At 65.4% G+C, this 14,948-nt stretch overlaps 4 protein-coding genes across 4 annotated transcripts; 1 reads left to right on the forward strand and 3 right to left on the reverse strand.

Annotated features, from left to right (window-relative positions):
- Nucleotides 1-614: 614 nt before the first annotated feature.
- On the reverse strand, nucleotides 615-1,580 carry CHLNCDRAFT_140758 (hypothetical protein; the record flags this gene model as incomplete). The annotated part of the gene is made up of 4 exons (XM_005850910.1): nucleotides 615-735; nucleotides 914-1,167; nucleotides 1,364-1,394; nucleotides 1,546-1,580. The coding sequence occupies 4 exons, from the start codon at nucleotides 1,578-1,580 to the stop codon at nucleotides 615-617; spliced, it is 441 nt and encodes a 146-aa protein (XP_005850972.1).
- Nucleotides 1,581-3,474: 1,894 nt separating this feature from the next.
- Nucleotides 3,475-5,192, reverse strand: CHLNCDRAFT_11560 (hypothetical protein; the record flags this gene model as incomplete). Its single annotated transcript, XM_005850911.1, has 6 exons — nucleotides 3,475-3,603; nucleotides 3,868-3,977; nucleotides 4,189-4,261; nucleotides 4,467-4,533; nucleotides 4,726-4,926; nucleotides 5,098-5,192. Coding segments are annotated over 6 exons (675 nt in total), but the record flags the coding sequence as incomplete, so codon positions are not given.
- Nucleotides 5,193-5,605: 413 nt separating this feature from the next.
- On the reverse strand, nucleotides 5,606-7,456 carry CHLNCDRAFT_140760 (hypothetical protein; the record flags this gene model as incomplete). Its single annotated transcript, XM_005850912.1, has 8 exons — nucleotides 5,606-5,724; nucleotides 5,885-6,000; nucleotides 6,198-6,322; nucleotides 6,443-6,532; nucleotides 6,738-6,803; nucleotides 6,923-6,943; nucleotides 7,071-7,144; nucleotides 7,276-7,456. 8 exons carry the CDS (start codon nucleotides 7,454-7,456, stop codon nucleotides 5,606-5,608), a joined length of 792 nt encoding a protein of 263 aa, XP_005850974.1.
- A 573-nt stretch (nucleotides 7,457-8,029) lies between these two features.
- On the forward strand, nucleotides 8,030-9,120 carry CHLNCDRAFT_12664 (hypothetical protein; the record flags this gene model as incomplete). The annotated part of the gene is made up of 5 exons (XM_005850628.1): nucleotides 8,030-8,130; nucleotides 8,238-8,409; nucleotides 8,569-8,653; nucleotides 8,784-8,849; nucleotides 9,029-9,120. Coding segments are annotated over 5 exons (516 nt in total), but the record flags the coding sequence as incomplete, so codon positions are not given.
- Between the last annotated feature and the right edge of the window lie 5,828 nt (nucleotides 9,121-14,948).

Genomic DNA, 14,948 nt, shown 5'->3' on the forward strand with positions numbered 1-14,948 from the left:
CCTGTGTCAGGCCTCATTTGATTTGAAATGATTACAACAAACAAGTCGGCCCTCAGTGCAGTACATGAAACACAAGACGGGGGGGAATAGGACAGGGGAGATGGCACAGGTGCAACATCGCAGGTGCAAATGTGGTTGCGTGGCACATCGTGGTGCAGCGCAAGTCCAGGGTATGTGGGCGTTGGGTATCAAAGGGGGATGTGCCGGTGCAGGTATGCAGGTTGATGCAGGTACGCAGGATTCAGACAAGAGGATGCGGTGGTTAGTTCACGCGTTCGCGACGAAAGGATCACGGGTAGCGAAGGGTCGGGAAAACTGGCGGGGCAAGTGCCGCCGCGAGAGAGGGATGATGTTTGATAGGGGCGAGGGCCTGGCTAATGCAGACTGCCTGCCCGTGATTGGGTTTGGAGGGTATCGCCTACTAGTCATCTCGGCACATGGCGTCAAAACAAGGGCTTCATGCTATGCGCTGATTGCTGGCTCACTGTCCTGGGTATGCATGTGGTGTGGGGATAATGGTGATGTGGGATGCGTGGGGTCTGTGCTTGGGGTTTGCGGTAAACAGCCAGCTGCCCGGCGGGCGCGGAGGCTTCGGCTGGGCTGTGGCTCGAGGCTCACAGCTTCTTGACGCAGGGCGCCACCACGTGGCCGGCGCCAGACAGCGGGGATCTGGCGGGTCCGGCGCACCTCAGGCCGCTGGGGCAAGAGTAGATCTCACCATTTTCGCAGTACTGACTGCAGCCAGGCAGGAGGCAGGCAGGCAGCAGCGCGGTGCGCAGTCAGACGCATGGTTCCACGCATGGCGCGGGGGCGGCGGCTCGAGGCATGGCTGGCTCATGACAGACAGCGGCTGCATGGATTGAGGGCGCCTGCTCGCGAATCAGGCCCCAGAGCGAGGTGTGCAGGGTCCCACCTGTAGTTGATGCAGCCGCCATTGCCCAGGGGGCACACGCCCCTGTGCTTCTTCTTCAGGCAGGGGCTGTCGCCCCACTGGGAGGAGCCGTGGCCCCAGCACTGGGTGCCCGGAGCGCAGGTCTTCACGTCGGGGCCATTGGCAAAGTCGTGGTTGTTCAGGCAGGCGTAGCGGTGGTACCGGCCGGGCAGGAAGGGGTACGTGGTCTTGGACACGCACGCGCCGTTGTGGCAGCGGAAGGAGCCGTTGGCGCACTGCACGTTGAAAGAGGAGCGGGGAGTGGGAGCTGGGTGAGGCGCAGGGCGGAGAGCGAGGAGAGGTGGCAGGGTTACAGGGGAGTGAGGGGGGGAGCGAAAGGCGAGGTGGGGAGGGGGAGCGAAGGGCGAAGCAGGCAGGAGGGCGACGCAGGCGGGCGCGAGTAGCGGGAGAAGCGGGCGGCACCAAACTCACCTTGTATACACGGTTGTTCCAGCAGAATGTGCTGCAGAGGAGAAGGAGCAGATCGAAGGGTGGCTTTAGGTTACGGGGGAAGACCGGAAGGAGTGAGAGTCAATGAGTCACTCCACGGTGGCGGCGGCAGCGGTCAGATGGGCAGGTGGATGCGACGATCGCGGGACCCCGACACCCCGCACCCAACGTAGATGCTGAACAGAAATGCAGGCAGCATCGATGAAGGGCGGGACGTAACAAGGCGGAGCTCCCGCGCCCTTGCAAGGAATGCACGCCATGCAGCGGCTTCGAAGCTTCCCTTCCCGGCCACCGATGATGCACCTGCCGGCGCCCCGGACCCTAACAGCAATCAGGGGTGATGCTGGCAATCGACACGGCCTGTTCAAGGCTCCGGAACCCCCAACCCATGTCGTGCCCCCAAACCCACCTCTTGCTCGTGCAGTGACCATTGTGGCGATCATGGCACCACTTGGCCTCTGTGGCGCAGGCCATTACAAGCAGGCAGAGGAGCAGGAGCGGCCGCATGGTTGGCAACCGGTGGGAGTGTGTCGGGAGTGGGTCAAGACAGGCCGGCTGAGGGCAGCAGGCAATTGGGCAATCGACAAGTAATGCAGACGGATGCGGGAGCTCCGACACCTTGTGGCGGGACGCGTCAGCCGCCTCAGGGTCACAGCAGCTGCTGCCCCAACAACCAGGCTACCCCAATGAAATTGTGCAAGGAAACGCCTGCGATACATGCCAGAGTCTTGAATGGCCCAAATAGAGACTAATGACAACGCGCCAGGGCCGTCGCAGCCCCAAACGGTCGTGGCAGGGGCGGCGGCGGCTGATATGCCACCGACGATTTGGGCGCCGCCGGCCCCGTTTTCCTGTCGCGACGCGGCCATGGCCAGACCCCAAACAAACGCACTCATATCACCCATCAGGGCCCCCCTATCAACCATCTGGTGGTGCATTCCATGCCACCAGCACCAGCACTAGCAGCACCCTCTTCGTCAACCACACCACGATCCGTGCCACGATCCACCTTCCTCAGCCGTGCCCCCAGGTCTTCCACCCGGTGCCTGCAGGCCCGCCCGCAAGTCGCCGTGTGACCCTCTCATCCAAGACCTTGGCTGCACACTCAAGTTGCGACAAACACAACTGCAGGATGCACATTTGCATTTGCAGGCAATGACAGCGGCCTGCGTGCTGCAGGGGGTCAGGTGGCGCCCGGGCTGGATCCTCGAGAGCCGTCTGCCGCCAGCAGGGGGCGGCGGAGGGGCGGCGAGGCGCCCTCCGCCAAGTTTGCGCTGCTTTCTACAGACCCTGCCACCAGCACCTCACGCAGGCGGCTGGGGAGGTGGGGCACCGCCATCCCGCCCTCCTCACCATCACCCCCAGCGTCCTCCCCGCCGCCGCCGCCCACGGGCCGGTAGCCCGCCTGCGCCGCGCCGCCCTCTGCGCCAGCGCCGCTGCCGGCGCCGCTGCGCCGCCTGCGCCCGGGGCCGCGGCTGAACGCCAGCCTAACGCGGGTGCCTAGCTGAGCGGCCCTGGCACGCATGCTCTTCCAGCCCTGCAGCACAGCCGGGATGGGGCGCCGCCGTCGGGTATTGCGCCCCAGGCCGCCACCTCGGCACCTTGCCACCACCTCTCCAGCCAGCCACCCCATGGACATAGGCCCGCAAGCGACCCCGCTTGCTTTGCTTTGCTCGAGGGGCCGCAGCCCCACCGCCGGCCAGGGCCCAGCACAGCCCCGCTCGCCTGCTTGGCCTGCGCCGCAAGCCACGCCACCGCGCCCTTGGCGGCACTGTCCCGCGGCACCAGCCGCTCCGACCGCAGGCGGTGCCTGTCGTCCAGCAGCGACACGACCGCCAGGAAGATGGTGGCCACTGCGGGGCAGGCGGCGAGGGAACGGGTGCGGCTTTACTGGTGTGCGAGGGTGGGTGGGCGGGGGGTGGGGGGGCAGGTAGTGGAGGCAGGGTGCACAGGAGAGGCAGAGAGAAGTGTGCAGCGGGCTCAACACAGAACACAGGGCATGCGCCTGGCGGGCCGTGGCACGCCGCTGCGGCAGCAGCGGCGGCGGCGCCAGCGGCGGCCCCTCACGGCGCGGCACCATGCCCACCTGAGGAGAGCCCGGTGGCGGCGCCGATCAGGAACATGATTATGATTTGGTAGCGGGCGGCCTTGGCGGGGTCGGAGCCGCCCAGGATCTGCCCCGTCATCATGCCCGGAATCGACACGATGCCCACCACATTCATCTGCGGCAGCAGGAGCAGGAGCCGGGGCCGGAGCAGCAGGCGTCGGCAACAGCAGCTGGGTGGGCAGCGGCTTCAGGACCGCGATCGAGGCGCCATGCAGCAGCAGCAGCAGCAGCGGGAGCGGCAGCAGCGGCGGCAGCAGCGGCAGCAGGAGCAGCGGCGGCAGCGGCGGCAGCAGCAGCGGCAGCAGGAGCAGCGGCGGCAGCGGCGGCAGCAGCGGCAGCAGCGGCAGCACCCCACTACAACTTCAGCGGCCTGCCCCACCGTGTTGAGCAGCGGGGTGAGGGCCATGCGGCTGGCGCGCTGCACCACCTCGCGCGTCGCCTCCATGCGGGTGGCCCCCATAGCCAGCAAAAACTCCACCTTGTCCCTCCCTGCAGGCAGGCAGGCAGAACAAGGGACGGCAAAGGTTGGCAGGCAGGCAGGTGAGGGCTGGTGCGCAAAGGTTGGCGGGCAGCCGGGCAAGGGCTGGAGGGCCATGGTTGGCCAGCAGGCAGGCAGGCGAGATTGGGTGGCAGGCAAGGGAGCAGAGTGCCAGTCCGCACTGAAGGAGAGAGCCGGCCGGCCACCTGCTGGCAGGCGCACCAGAGGAAAGCTCATCCAGGATAGTGGACAGCCCCACAGCCACCCCGGAGCAGGCGTTGCCCAGCAGCATGCCCTGCACACAACCGTGGCACACAGGTGGGAATGCGGGCAGGACCGCAGGAGTCGGGAGAGTATGGCACTCCGGCACGCTGACGGGCCCAGGCTTTCCTCATCCATCCGGAAGCTCCCTTTGGCTGCCAGGCTGCCCACCAACTGCCGCCGGCGAACCCAGAAGCCGCAGGCTGCTTGGCACCGGCAGCAGCCAGGCAGCTGCGCACCATCATGGGGATGAGGTACTGCGGGTCGTACCAGGGAGACACCCGTACCACCAGTGCCAGGCCGTAGCTGATCACCAGGCTGCTGGCGAGGCCCAGGGCCCCCAGCACCTGCAAATGACACGCCATACGCAATGATGTAAAGGCTCACACAGCATGCTCAGCGCCAGGTTTACCAGCGCAAGCTGCGAGCAGGGCGGCAGGCTGTCTGCGGGGCAAGCGTGCACACCGCAGCAGCGCAGGTGAGCAGGCATGCGGGAACAGGCAGCCATGCCGGGCAGGGCCCGCATGCGGCGGCATTGCCTGAAGCAGCATGCCAGGGTAGGTCTGGGTGGGGCGTGACACGGCCTCCACCGCCGCCACCGCCAGCATGAAGAGAGTGTAGAGCAGGGTGAGCCACCAGTGGTTGATTCTAAAGATGGGGACGAGGATGTAGCCCAGAACAGACAGCTGGGCAATGCACCTGCGGGGGTGGGCCGCGCAGGGAAGGCGCACCGCACACGGTGAGGCACGAAGGCAGGCTGCGTGCCCTCCCAGGCTTCTGGCCCCGGGCACCCGCGGGAAGCCCTGCGCAGAGCTTGCCTGGATGCTGCACGCGGCACTGGCTGGCCGCCCGCCCGCCAGGCCGGCCCACCTGACCGTCGCCACCGCCAGCTTGCCGTGCAGGCCCAGCCGCAGCCAGACCGAGAAGAGGCCGTTGATGCCGATCACCAGGGCTGCCAGGATCAGGCCCAGCCAGCCAATGTCCACAGGGCCGCCGGCACCGGGGTCGGGGTCGCCGCTGCCGCCGCCGCTACCTGGAGCCGAGGCAGCCCCGGCCGCTTGCAGGAGCGCGGCCGCCAGGTCTGCTGCGCCTGTTGCGCCCCAGCTGCTGCCGGCGCCGGCGCCGGCGCCGTGCAGGGCTGCGGTGGCATTGGCCAGGAGCTGCGCCAGCAGGCGGCGCTGCGGGCGCCAGCCGGCGGCGGCGTACACGTCGCCAAACAGCTGCTCCAGCTGGCGCTCCACCTCAGGTACCGCCATGCTTGCGTCTGTCGGTACCACTGCAGCACAGCTGCCGTGCCTCTGCTACTCTGGCAGCACTGCCGCTGCCTTCCTCCTTGCTGCTGCAGCTGCTCGCCTCGCTTGGCGTGGCCCTGCTCGCCCTAAGCCTTTCCCTCCCGCCGTGGCTTCTCAGGAGAGGGAGTGTCGTCAAGGGTGGTGGCTGGCGAGGCAAACTGGGGAGACAGGGTTGGCGAGGAGCCTGCTGGCGGGGTCAGCGCCGCTGCAGCAACGGCGCAGGAGGTAAGCTATTGGCTGGGTGGGCAGTAGTGTTGTTGTTGGAGGTGGTGGGGTGCGCGTGCGCCAGGGGATGGGGCGACAGCGGTGGCCAACCACTGCTGGCAGCGGGGACAGCCACGCAGGCCCCGCCCTCCTCCCCTCACCTGATTCGTTGCCCAAGGGCAGGGTGAGAATGCGGCCGCCCACGCGCCCCGGCTGCCCTGGATCGTGAGACACCCAGACCAGTGCTGCGCCGCACCCCTTGAGCACCGCCTCGACCCTGGGACAATGGGTCAGGGGAATGAACCGCAGCGGGTGTCAACACCAAGCGTGCCGCAGGCACGACGGGGGCGGCTGCCAGGAGGCAGGTCTGACACGCATGCTGCGAGGGACATGCCGGGGAACTGTGGGGGTGAGATGTGCTGGCGTGGGGCGGATGCTCCTGTGAGGCAAATGCCACATCAGCGTGAGGCGCACAGGAGCGGCGCGGCGTGCCTGCGGGTAGACTCTGTGTCAAGCGCCGACGTCGGCTCGTCGAGCAGCAGCACCAGCGGCCGCAGCGCAATGGCAATGGCCAGCTGAACGCGCTGCGCTTGTCCGCCCTGCACGCACGTTGCACGTCAACCGGCGGCGGGGTGGAGCAGCGGCAGCGGGCAGGCCGGAAGCACAGTCGGCGAAGCGGTGCAGCTGGTGCTTGGGTTGCGGCTGCCGCCCTCCCTCACCGAAAGCTCCACCCACGGCTGGTTAAGCGCCCCCTGCTCAAGCCCCAGCTGGTGCACAAGAGCTGGCAAGTCGCCGCGAGGCCGCCCACGCTGCACAAGGAACAGGGGCCAGTCCAAATTGGCAACAACACGTTGAGCTACCATTATCGCAGCAACCGGCAGACCTGGATCATGTGGAGAGGCTCAGCGACGGCGCAAACCGCAAGTACAACAGCCAACCATTGAGAGTGCACCGCCTGCATGGCACATGATGCCTGCACCCGTCCTCCGCCCTCCGTTCCCAGCCGGGCCCCACCTGTGACTTGAACTGCTGCAGAGCAAAGTAGAGCTCGGCCGGGGTGCCCTTGTGCTGCACGCGGGACTGTGGAAGGGAGGGGCAGGCAGGCAGGGCTGGCTGGGACAAGCACGGCGTGGCGGGCCCACGCCGACAATGCCAGATTCCAACGAGAAAGGGAGGACATGGTTGTCCTAGCCTCGCACCTGGTGTACGTAAGTGACGAGCTGCAAACGAGCAGGGCACAACAGGCAGCAGGTGAGGCAGGGCCCAGCAGAGCCATCTTGCACAGCAGCAAGAGACACGCGCCCGCAGCTAGTTGCCGCTCCCCGGCGCAGGTGCAGCGCTGCTCACCGCCCGCCACTTGGGCACGCCCCACTCCTCGGGGGTCCTGCCGGCGAGTGTGAGGGACCCTGAGTCGAAAGGGTCTGCAATGCACCAGCAAGCGGGGCAGAGTGACGGCGGCGGCACCGGCGGTGGCAGTGCCAGGTGCCGGCAATGCCAGATTCTGTCGGGCATCAATGCAGTCCCACTGCAGCCCTCCCGGCCAGCGCCTCACCCAGGAAGGCAAGGGTGCGGAGCAGCAGGGACTTGCCCACTCCGCTGGGGCCTGTGATGAAGAGTGTTTCACCCGAGCAGATGCTAGCAGTGAGATCGGAAATGATGACGCGCCCGCCCACGCTGCGAGTCAGGTCCCGAAAGACAAGCTGGGCAAAAGAGGGTTCTCCGGCAGGGCTCATGGGCATGCACAGGGCCCCTGCGATCGAGGGAATTGCACCGGGATCGGTCCGCTGCTGCGGCTTGTTGAGATCCGCCAGCTGGCACCACGTTGACAAAACACAGCGGCGCGATGTATCATAATATATTACTTCCACACGACGAAGCAGCTCATCTGCGATCACTGCGTGCGAGGGCATTGCCTTTGGCACCACCGCCCACACCCGGCACTGCACATGTCTCTCTGCCTGTCGCCAATTGAGATCGATGACCGTGACGCCATCAGGCACAGCCACAGGCCAAGATGCAGCACCTCCCGCCAAGGTGGCAGTAGCGGCGACGGCGCTCCCGCCTCTGCCGCCATGCACGCTCGAGACCGCCGTGCCGGGCAGCTTCTGCGCCGAGCTTTGGGCCTCCGTGGCAGGCCCCGGAGGGATTTTCAGGTGAAGCTGCAGCATCAGTGGCCAGGGGACTTCGCTGCGAGAGTCCTGCCCACTGGCAGCCACGTGCCACCACCCTCCACAGACATGCGCCACTTCGCCCAACAGGGGAGGCGAGCCAGTCAGACCGATGTGTTCCGCGCTCGCTGCCCCTGCAGCGCCATCATGCAGCACCCATTACTGACGCAGCTGGCGGATGGCAGCCTAGATGAACAGACCTTCAAGTTCTACATTGTGCAGGGAGCTCTGTACCTCAGGTGTGGCACCCAGCCAGCATGCCCTTATTCCGCCAGTGGAGTGGAGAAACCAAGAGCCAGTTGCTGGCAAGTAACCAGACAGCCCGCCCGCCGCGCCACCGCCGCAGGGAGTATGCGCGCGCGCTGGCGCTGGTGGCCAGCAAGGCGCCGAGACCAGAGTGGGTGGCGTTCTTTGGCCGCTGTGCAAACGAGGCCTACCAGGAGGAGAGCAGCTTTCACAAGGCAAGCTCACCTGCCGGCTGGGAGAGGAGCTGCCCGGCTGCTGCAACCACATGCTGCGTGCACAACCCTTGGTACGGAGGAGCCGCGTGGGCTGGAGGGCAGTTTCGATCGCGCTGCATGCACACTTGCAGCCCATGCGGCATTGGAGTCCCGCCCCTTGGCTGGTGACGCCTGCAGGAGTTTCTGGCCTACTTTGACACGACGGTGGAGCGGGAGGTGGCCAGCGCGGTGCTGGCGCCCTACTCTCTCCTCTACACCTCTTTTGTGCTGTCCACGGTCCATGAGAAGGCATTCTATGAGGGTGGGTGCGCCTGGCTGCTCCCGGGTTGGCGGCATCGCAGCAGCGCGCCGCGCGCGGGAGCAGGCTCGCCCATGGCGCACGCCCGCGCCCCATCCCCAAGCCGCCGCTGTTGCGCTGCCGCTTGCTGCAGCCCTGGCGGCCGTGCTGCCCTGCTTCGTCGTCTACCTGGAAGTGGGCAAGGCGCTGCTGCGGCAGGGTGAGTCGGCAGGGTGGGCCTACATCCTCGACGCAGCGGAGCCCTTGGAGTCGATGCGAGCATTGGCAGCGGCAGTACCCCCCCTGCTGCTGCGCTATCGCCCGGCCACCCAGCGCGTCTGCCTGTCTACCTGTTGCGCTGCCCGCCTGCCTGCCGCCCCCTCCGTGTCCCCGCTCCAGGCTCACCGCACCCTCTCGTCCAGCGGTTCATTGACCGGTTTGGTGGGCCAGAGTATGAGGAGTTGACTCTCGAGGTGGTGCGCATGGCAAATGAGGCGGCGGAGGAGCTAGGAGAGGCACAGGTGGGCCTAGGACTTGAGTAGTGCTGCCACGTGCTCTGTGGTGTCGCACTGACTGGCCCAGTGGAGCTGGGTGGTTGCTGAGCGGCCCTGCCCCGGTCACTGCCTGCAGCGGCAGCGCATGCGGGCGGTCTTCCAGCAAGGCTGCCGTTTGGAGTTCCTTTTCTTCGATGGCGCCTTTCGCTGCCAGGCCTGGCAGGTTTGATTTCAAGGCGCGATTGATGCAAATGGTTGCTGAAAAGGAGCATGTCTCATCCCTCGGCGTGGCCTCCAGTCGCACCAGCTGCCGCCAGCCGGGAGGGCGGCGCACGTGTAGGAGGATAGGAGAGCAGCACCGCTTCGCATTCATTTCGCTAGCCACCCATTTTGTGTTAGATTTCCTTCCAAAAGGAGTAAATCGGGAGTGTGGGGCGCAGTAACGGGAAAGTCAACCTTCGCACTTCTGCTATCGCCCAGTTCGCCAGCACACCTCCAAACATGTCGCCCCTCACGCACATTGACTCGGCGCACGGTGTGGAAGATGGCAAATCGGTGGATGCTGTAGTCGTGGGTGGTTGTGGGCAGGCACCGCCGCCGTCGGTGCCCGCCCGGCCGGCGTCTGCAGTGCCGGCAAATGCGGAAACGTGGGCGCTCCTGCGCCAACTCCCGCTGGACGTGTCGCGGCGTATTGTTGCGCAAGGGGTGAGCCAATTCGATCCGTTTTGGTACCTAACAAGTGCTGGCTGATGCTCTCAACAATGACGGCATGATGTGCACCGCAGGATGTGCTGGAGGTATTCAGCCCGCTGCAGCAGACGTCCATGTCGCACCTGCGGCTGGCTGCACAGCTTTGGCGCCGCGTGTGTGCATTGAGCCGAGCACACCGGCAGGCGGCAGAAGAGCTGCTGTGCAGTTGCTGCCTGCCCATCAAGCTGGAGGCCCCAAGCTGCTTCACCCACCCCTCCTGCTCGCGCCTGCAAGCCTGGCAACAGCTGGTGGCCTCACGTGAGCACAGCCGCTGCCTGGCACTGCTCGCGCAGCTGGCAGCGCCCTGCGCCACCTGCCACTCTCAAAAGGGATGCCTGCCCCTTGCCTAACTCCCTACCGCCCGTGCTGGCTGCAGAGCCGCCCATGCGGGGGCTCAGCAGCGGCCTGCTGGAGGTGTGGACCCGCCTGCCAAACCTGGCAGTGGAGCTGCGGTCGCTGCGCCGTCTCACGCTGACCTCTGTGCCGGGTCGCTCGCCCAACAGCTTTGAAGGTGAGCCTCTGCCGCTGTTCGTCAAGTTGATGAAAGCCCACAGCTGGCAGGGAGTACTAGCCTGCTGGCGTCACCAGTGCACCAGGCAATGCTGACCTCAGCTGGCCACACTCCCCTGCCCGGGTCCTTGCTTGCAGCCTGCCAGCTGCCAGACCTGCCGTGCCTCGAGGCGCTGCGGCTGCTGGACTACTCGCGCATGGAGCTGGCCGGTGAGGCCCTTCAACAACCGCCCAATGTGGCAGTACAAGAAGGCAGAGCTGGAGGCTCGATGCAGTGGTGTCCCTGAAGCCGAGCAGTTGGCATGATTGAGTGTGAGTACCACCCCCCATCTGCTGCTTGGCTGCAGGTCTGCCTCCCAACGTGAAGAGGGTTACCCTGGTGCCCCCCACCCCAGCAGCGCACTTCACCGCCTGCTGGCTGGCGCCGCTGGGATCGCTTCCAACCCACCGCCTGGACAGCCTGACCATTGGGCGCCGCCGCAAACCTGCAGGGCAGTATCACACAGGTCAGCAACCTTGAACGGGGCTGCACCGCATGGAGCATGGGGTCAGTGGATGCGTGCATGAAACCTTCCTGCATTGGTTGACTGACTTGCTGACACATGCCCCCACCCCACTCTGCCACTCCACGCAGTTGTGGCCCTCAACCTGCACCGGCTGTGCAGGGCAGCAGCGTCAGTGCTGGTGCACGGCAGCCACACCGTGCTGTGCCTGCCCACCAGCGGCCGGCCGCCTCGACGCTTCCGCCTGCGGGAGGACAGGTGCTGCCAGACGCTGGCAGACACTTTCCTGGCCAGCGGCGCTGACCAGCTGGCGCTGGCGATGCAGCCCACCGACAAAGTGTTCATGCTGCAGCTGCCGCCCAACAGCAGCCGGCTTTGCTGTGGGTGCAAGGAGGCAGCAGGCGTCAGCGCTCTGCTGGGGGAGCTGGTAGGGGAGGAGGATGCGGCTCGCGTGGCGCGGCCAGCTGACCTGGCAGTGGCATGTGCAGTGGCATGCGCGGCGGCGTTGGCCAAGGACTGCACAGCCGCCTTCAGGGACCACGACCGTTGGGCATCCATCCATCACCGCCTCCCCAAGGCCATCCGGAGGCGCCTCATGTACATGCGCCAGCACGAGCACACCGTGGTGCCAATGGTGGGTCGGCAGGCAGGTTGGCACCAGTGCCAGCAGGTTAGAGAGCGGAAGCTGTGCAGTTGGCCACAATTGCTCACGACTGCCCTGCTCTGTGCCCCCACCATGTGTCTAAGTGCAGATGTGCGGATTTGCAAAGCGCACAACAGCGGCAGCACCATCCAAGCAGCATCCCGCCCATGGCGCGGTGCCTGGGAGGCTGGTTGGGTGGCTGATGAGGTTGAGCTCGTGCCTGGTACCCAAGCAGAGAAGCCATGGCGGCGGTTGGGATCCATAGTTGAGTGGCCAGAATAAACTGGTTTTCTGCCTTGCATTCAATGTTTGATATTCTCATCTTGTAGCAGAGCTCGCCAGACGTCATAGCGCGCCCAGCAGGTGACCGGAGGGTCCCGGGAAACGAAGCGGCGGCGCCGCAGCCGCCGAACCGAAGCTACTTTGAGTGATTGTCGAGAATCGAGCAAAATCAGTGCGCGGTGTGCGGGTTCTCGAGCACCATGCAGCTGCTGCTGCTGGCTGCCTCCGCCTCTCTCTTGCTGCTGAAGGGTGGGTAGGTCTGCAAGTTGTGTCGCGCGGAAGCTGCGCACCGGGATCTGCAAGGAAAATTGGGGCCGACACGCCCCTCCGTCGGCCCAGCGGCGGCAGCGGCGGCCCTGCTTGTTTGGATGCTTGTGCCTGGTGCGTCCACATCTCTCATCAGTTCACCTACATGCATGCCGTGCAGGAGTAGTAGCGGTGTGCGTGCAGACATCAGTTAACATGCACATACCTCCAGGCTATCTGCCTTTGGGATGCAAGGTTTGCTCTCCAAGCGGCGACACATGCAACGAGTGCTGGAGGTGGCAAGGCCTGAGCTCGGCGGGCGAGTGTGTCAAGTGAGCGCCCGTGGCCCACCCTGCCATGATCGATTCGTTCTCTTCTCTCCACATGAGGGATGCGCTGGGACATCCGCCCCGCGCATGCAGGTGTAACGTGACGGGAGAGTTTGGTTGGTCATGCACCGAGTGCGATGGCGACAACCCAAGCTTCTGCCGGAAGTGTGAAGACATACAGGCGGACGTGGTGGGCTTCCTGGGGTTTGGCCTTTATGCCACAGAAGAGGGCCTATGCGCCAAGTGCATGCTGCCAAACTGCACAGCGTGCCCCGATGGCACATGCACCCAGTGCATGTACAACTTTGGACTCTTCAACGGCTCCTGCCAGCCCTGCGCGCAAGAGACATGCGCCAACTGTAAGGGCTCCCCAACCAACTGCACGGAATGCGGGTGGGGCCACTACATTGAGGAGACAACAGGCGAATGCTTGCCGGTAAGGGAGAGCGGGTCCTTGCATGCTGTTAACAGCTTGCTTCATCACGCGATGGATCCCAACCACCCGCTGCTTGAGCCATCCACTGTGTGGCCATGCTGCTGCAGTGCCAGCAGGGTGACTGCATCAGGTGCAGCTCCCCAGGAGAGCGCTGCGAGGAGTGCATGGGCGGATATCTGAATGGCACAACGGGGCGTTGTGTCCCCTGTTCCCATCAAAACTGCCTGAACTGCCCATCCTCACCTGATGCCTGCGGCGAATGCGACAGCGAGTTTGCCCTCCAGAATGGGACCTGTGCGAAGTGCACAGACCCTCTTTGCGCAGACTGCCATTACAGCCCAAGCAATTGCTCTTTTTGCTATCTTGCCAGACCCGATGGCCGCAACACCCACGGCGTCGACACTGTGGCTGGTGCTTGTGTGCCAGTGAGTGTGCCCACTGCCATTGTACCGGTTGCCATTCCAGCTTCTTGTGCTGGTATACCTTTATATTGCATGTTGTTTGATTTGTTTGGCTTGCAGTGTGAAGACCAGCATTGCTTGGACTGCTCGGAAAATGCGTTTGGGTGCCATGAGTGCCAATCCGGGTTTGGCCCCAACCCGGCAACTGGACTATGCGAACAGGTGCTCACAACCGCTCCTGCATGCAGCTGCCAGCAACCTTCTGTTGGCAGATGCACTGTGAGGAAAACAAATCTCACCAGGCCGCCTCTCGGCTGCCCACAACCCGAGTAGCCTGCCTGGCCGCTCCCTCTTCGTGGACTTTGCAGTGCCAGGTAGCGAAATGCACAATGTGCCTTGACAACTCATCCGAGTGCAATCTCTGCGAAGGGCCCATGATGTACAAAAAGATCACTGTTCAATGCGAGCCTGTGAGTCGGTGCTGACGGAAGTGGCTGTTGCTCTGCACACAGGCAGGTGCAGGCTCAGGCACACTGAGCTTCTGCTTCGACCTTTGCCGCAGTGTCAGGAGGGCTGTGCGCATTGCTTTATGGACCCAGATGGCCTGGAGATATGTCAGGGCTGCCTACCAGGCTGGAGATTTGTGGAGGATGACGAGTCGCCCAAAAATATGGACAGCTTTGGTGGAACATGCGTGCGGGAGTAATAAGGGGGCTGGCCAGCGCACATGTGGCGGCGCCGGCGCCCGCATGCCAGCGGTGCAGTTTGCCATGTTGTGATGCAATGCTCTTTGTGCATGAGCCCTTTCATGCAGTAGGTAAATACCTTTTTGAACGACCAACACGCCACATGCCAGCCTCCTTCGCCATGCTGAGGCTCCCGCTGCGCGGTGCACCCAGGCGTGCAGCAGCATCCTCGGCATCCTCGCCCGGAACCTTTCGTCGCACCACAGGCACGCCTTCCGTGGGCGAGGGTGATGGGCGCGGCGGTCGCACGGGCGGTTGCGGCCCGCATTCCCTCCCTAGAGCAGCCGGAAAAGGGGCGCGGACCGAGCGCCCCCCTGCCGCTTGGCCGATAACCTCGCCGCCACCGCCTCTCGCCGCCCTCCCGCCCGCTTGTCCCCCCAACCTGTCGCCTGCAGGCCCAGCTGCCTGCCGTGCACCACCCCTGCGTCACACAGCTGCCGGTGCCGCGGAAGCAGCGTCGCAGGAGGGGGCGGAGCTGGCCGGCGAGGTGCCCGCCTCCATGGCCTGGGATCCGGATGGCCTGCTGCCGCCGCCGGCCGCCGAGGGCCACTTTGCGCGGCGGGAGCGGGAGCGGGCCGCGGCGGCGGGGCTGAAGATGCAGCAGCAGGGCGGCATGCGGCCCATCCCGCCCGAGCACCTGGCAGCGGGCGGCCTGCCGGCAGGCGACGCCTCTGCGTACGATCGAGCCGCGTTTGAGGCGCAGATGGCCGACCGCTTCCTGCCCGTCAACCTCGACACCCCCGGCCTGCGCATCATGCACTTCGACCCGCCCATCTTCACCCTGCCCACCTTCTTCACAGGTGGCTGGGGCACAGATTCTGGGCGGCAGGCTGAGCGGCCCCCTCGCCGTGCATGCGGCCGCTGGCGCAGCCGCCATGTGCCCCCGCCTCGCACGCTTCTGCTCCCCCCTTCAACCCGCTCGCCTTGCCCGCCCTGCCGCGTGCAGAGGAGCAGTGCGACGAGTTTGTGGCGGCGGCGC

The sequence above is a fragment of the Chlorella variabilis genome, assembly GCF_000147415.1.
Source record: "Chlorella variabilis unplaced genomic scaffold CHLNCscaffold_3, whole genome shotgun sequence".
NCBI classification, from domain to species: Eukaryota; Viridiplantae; Chlorophyta; class Trebouxiophyceae; order Chlorellales; family Chlorellaceae; genus Chlorella; species Chlorella variabilis.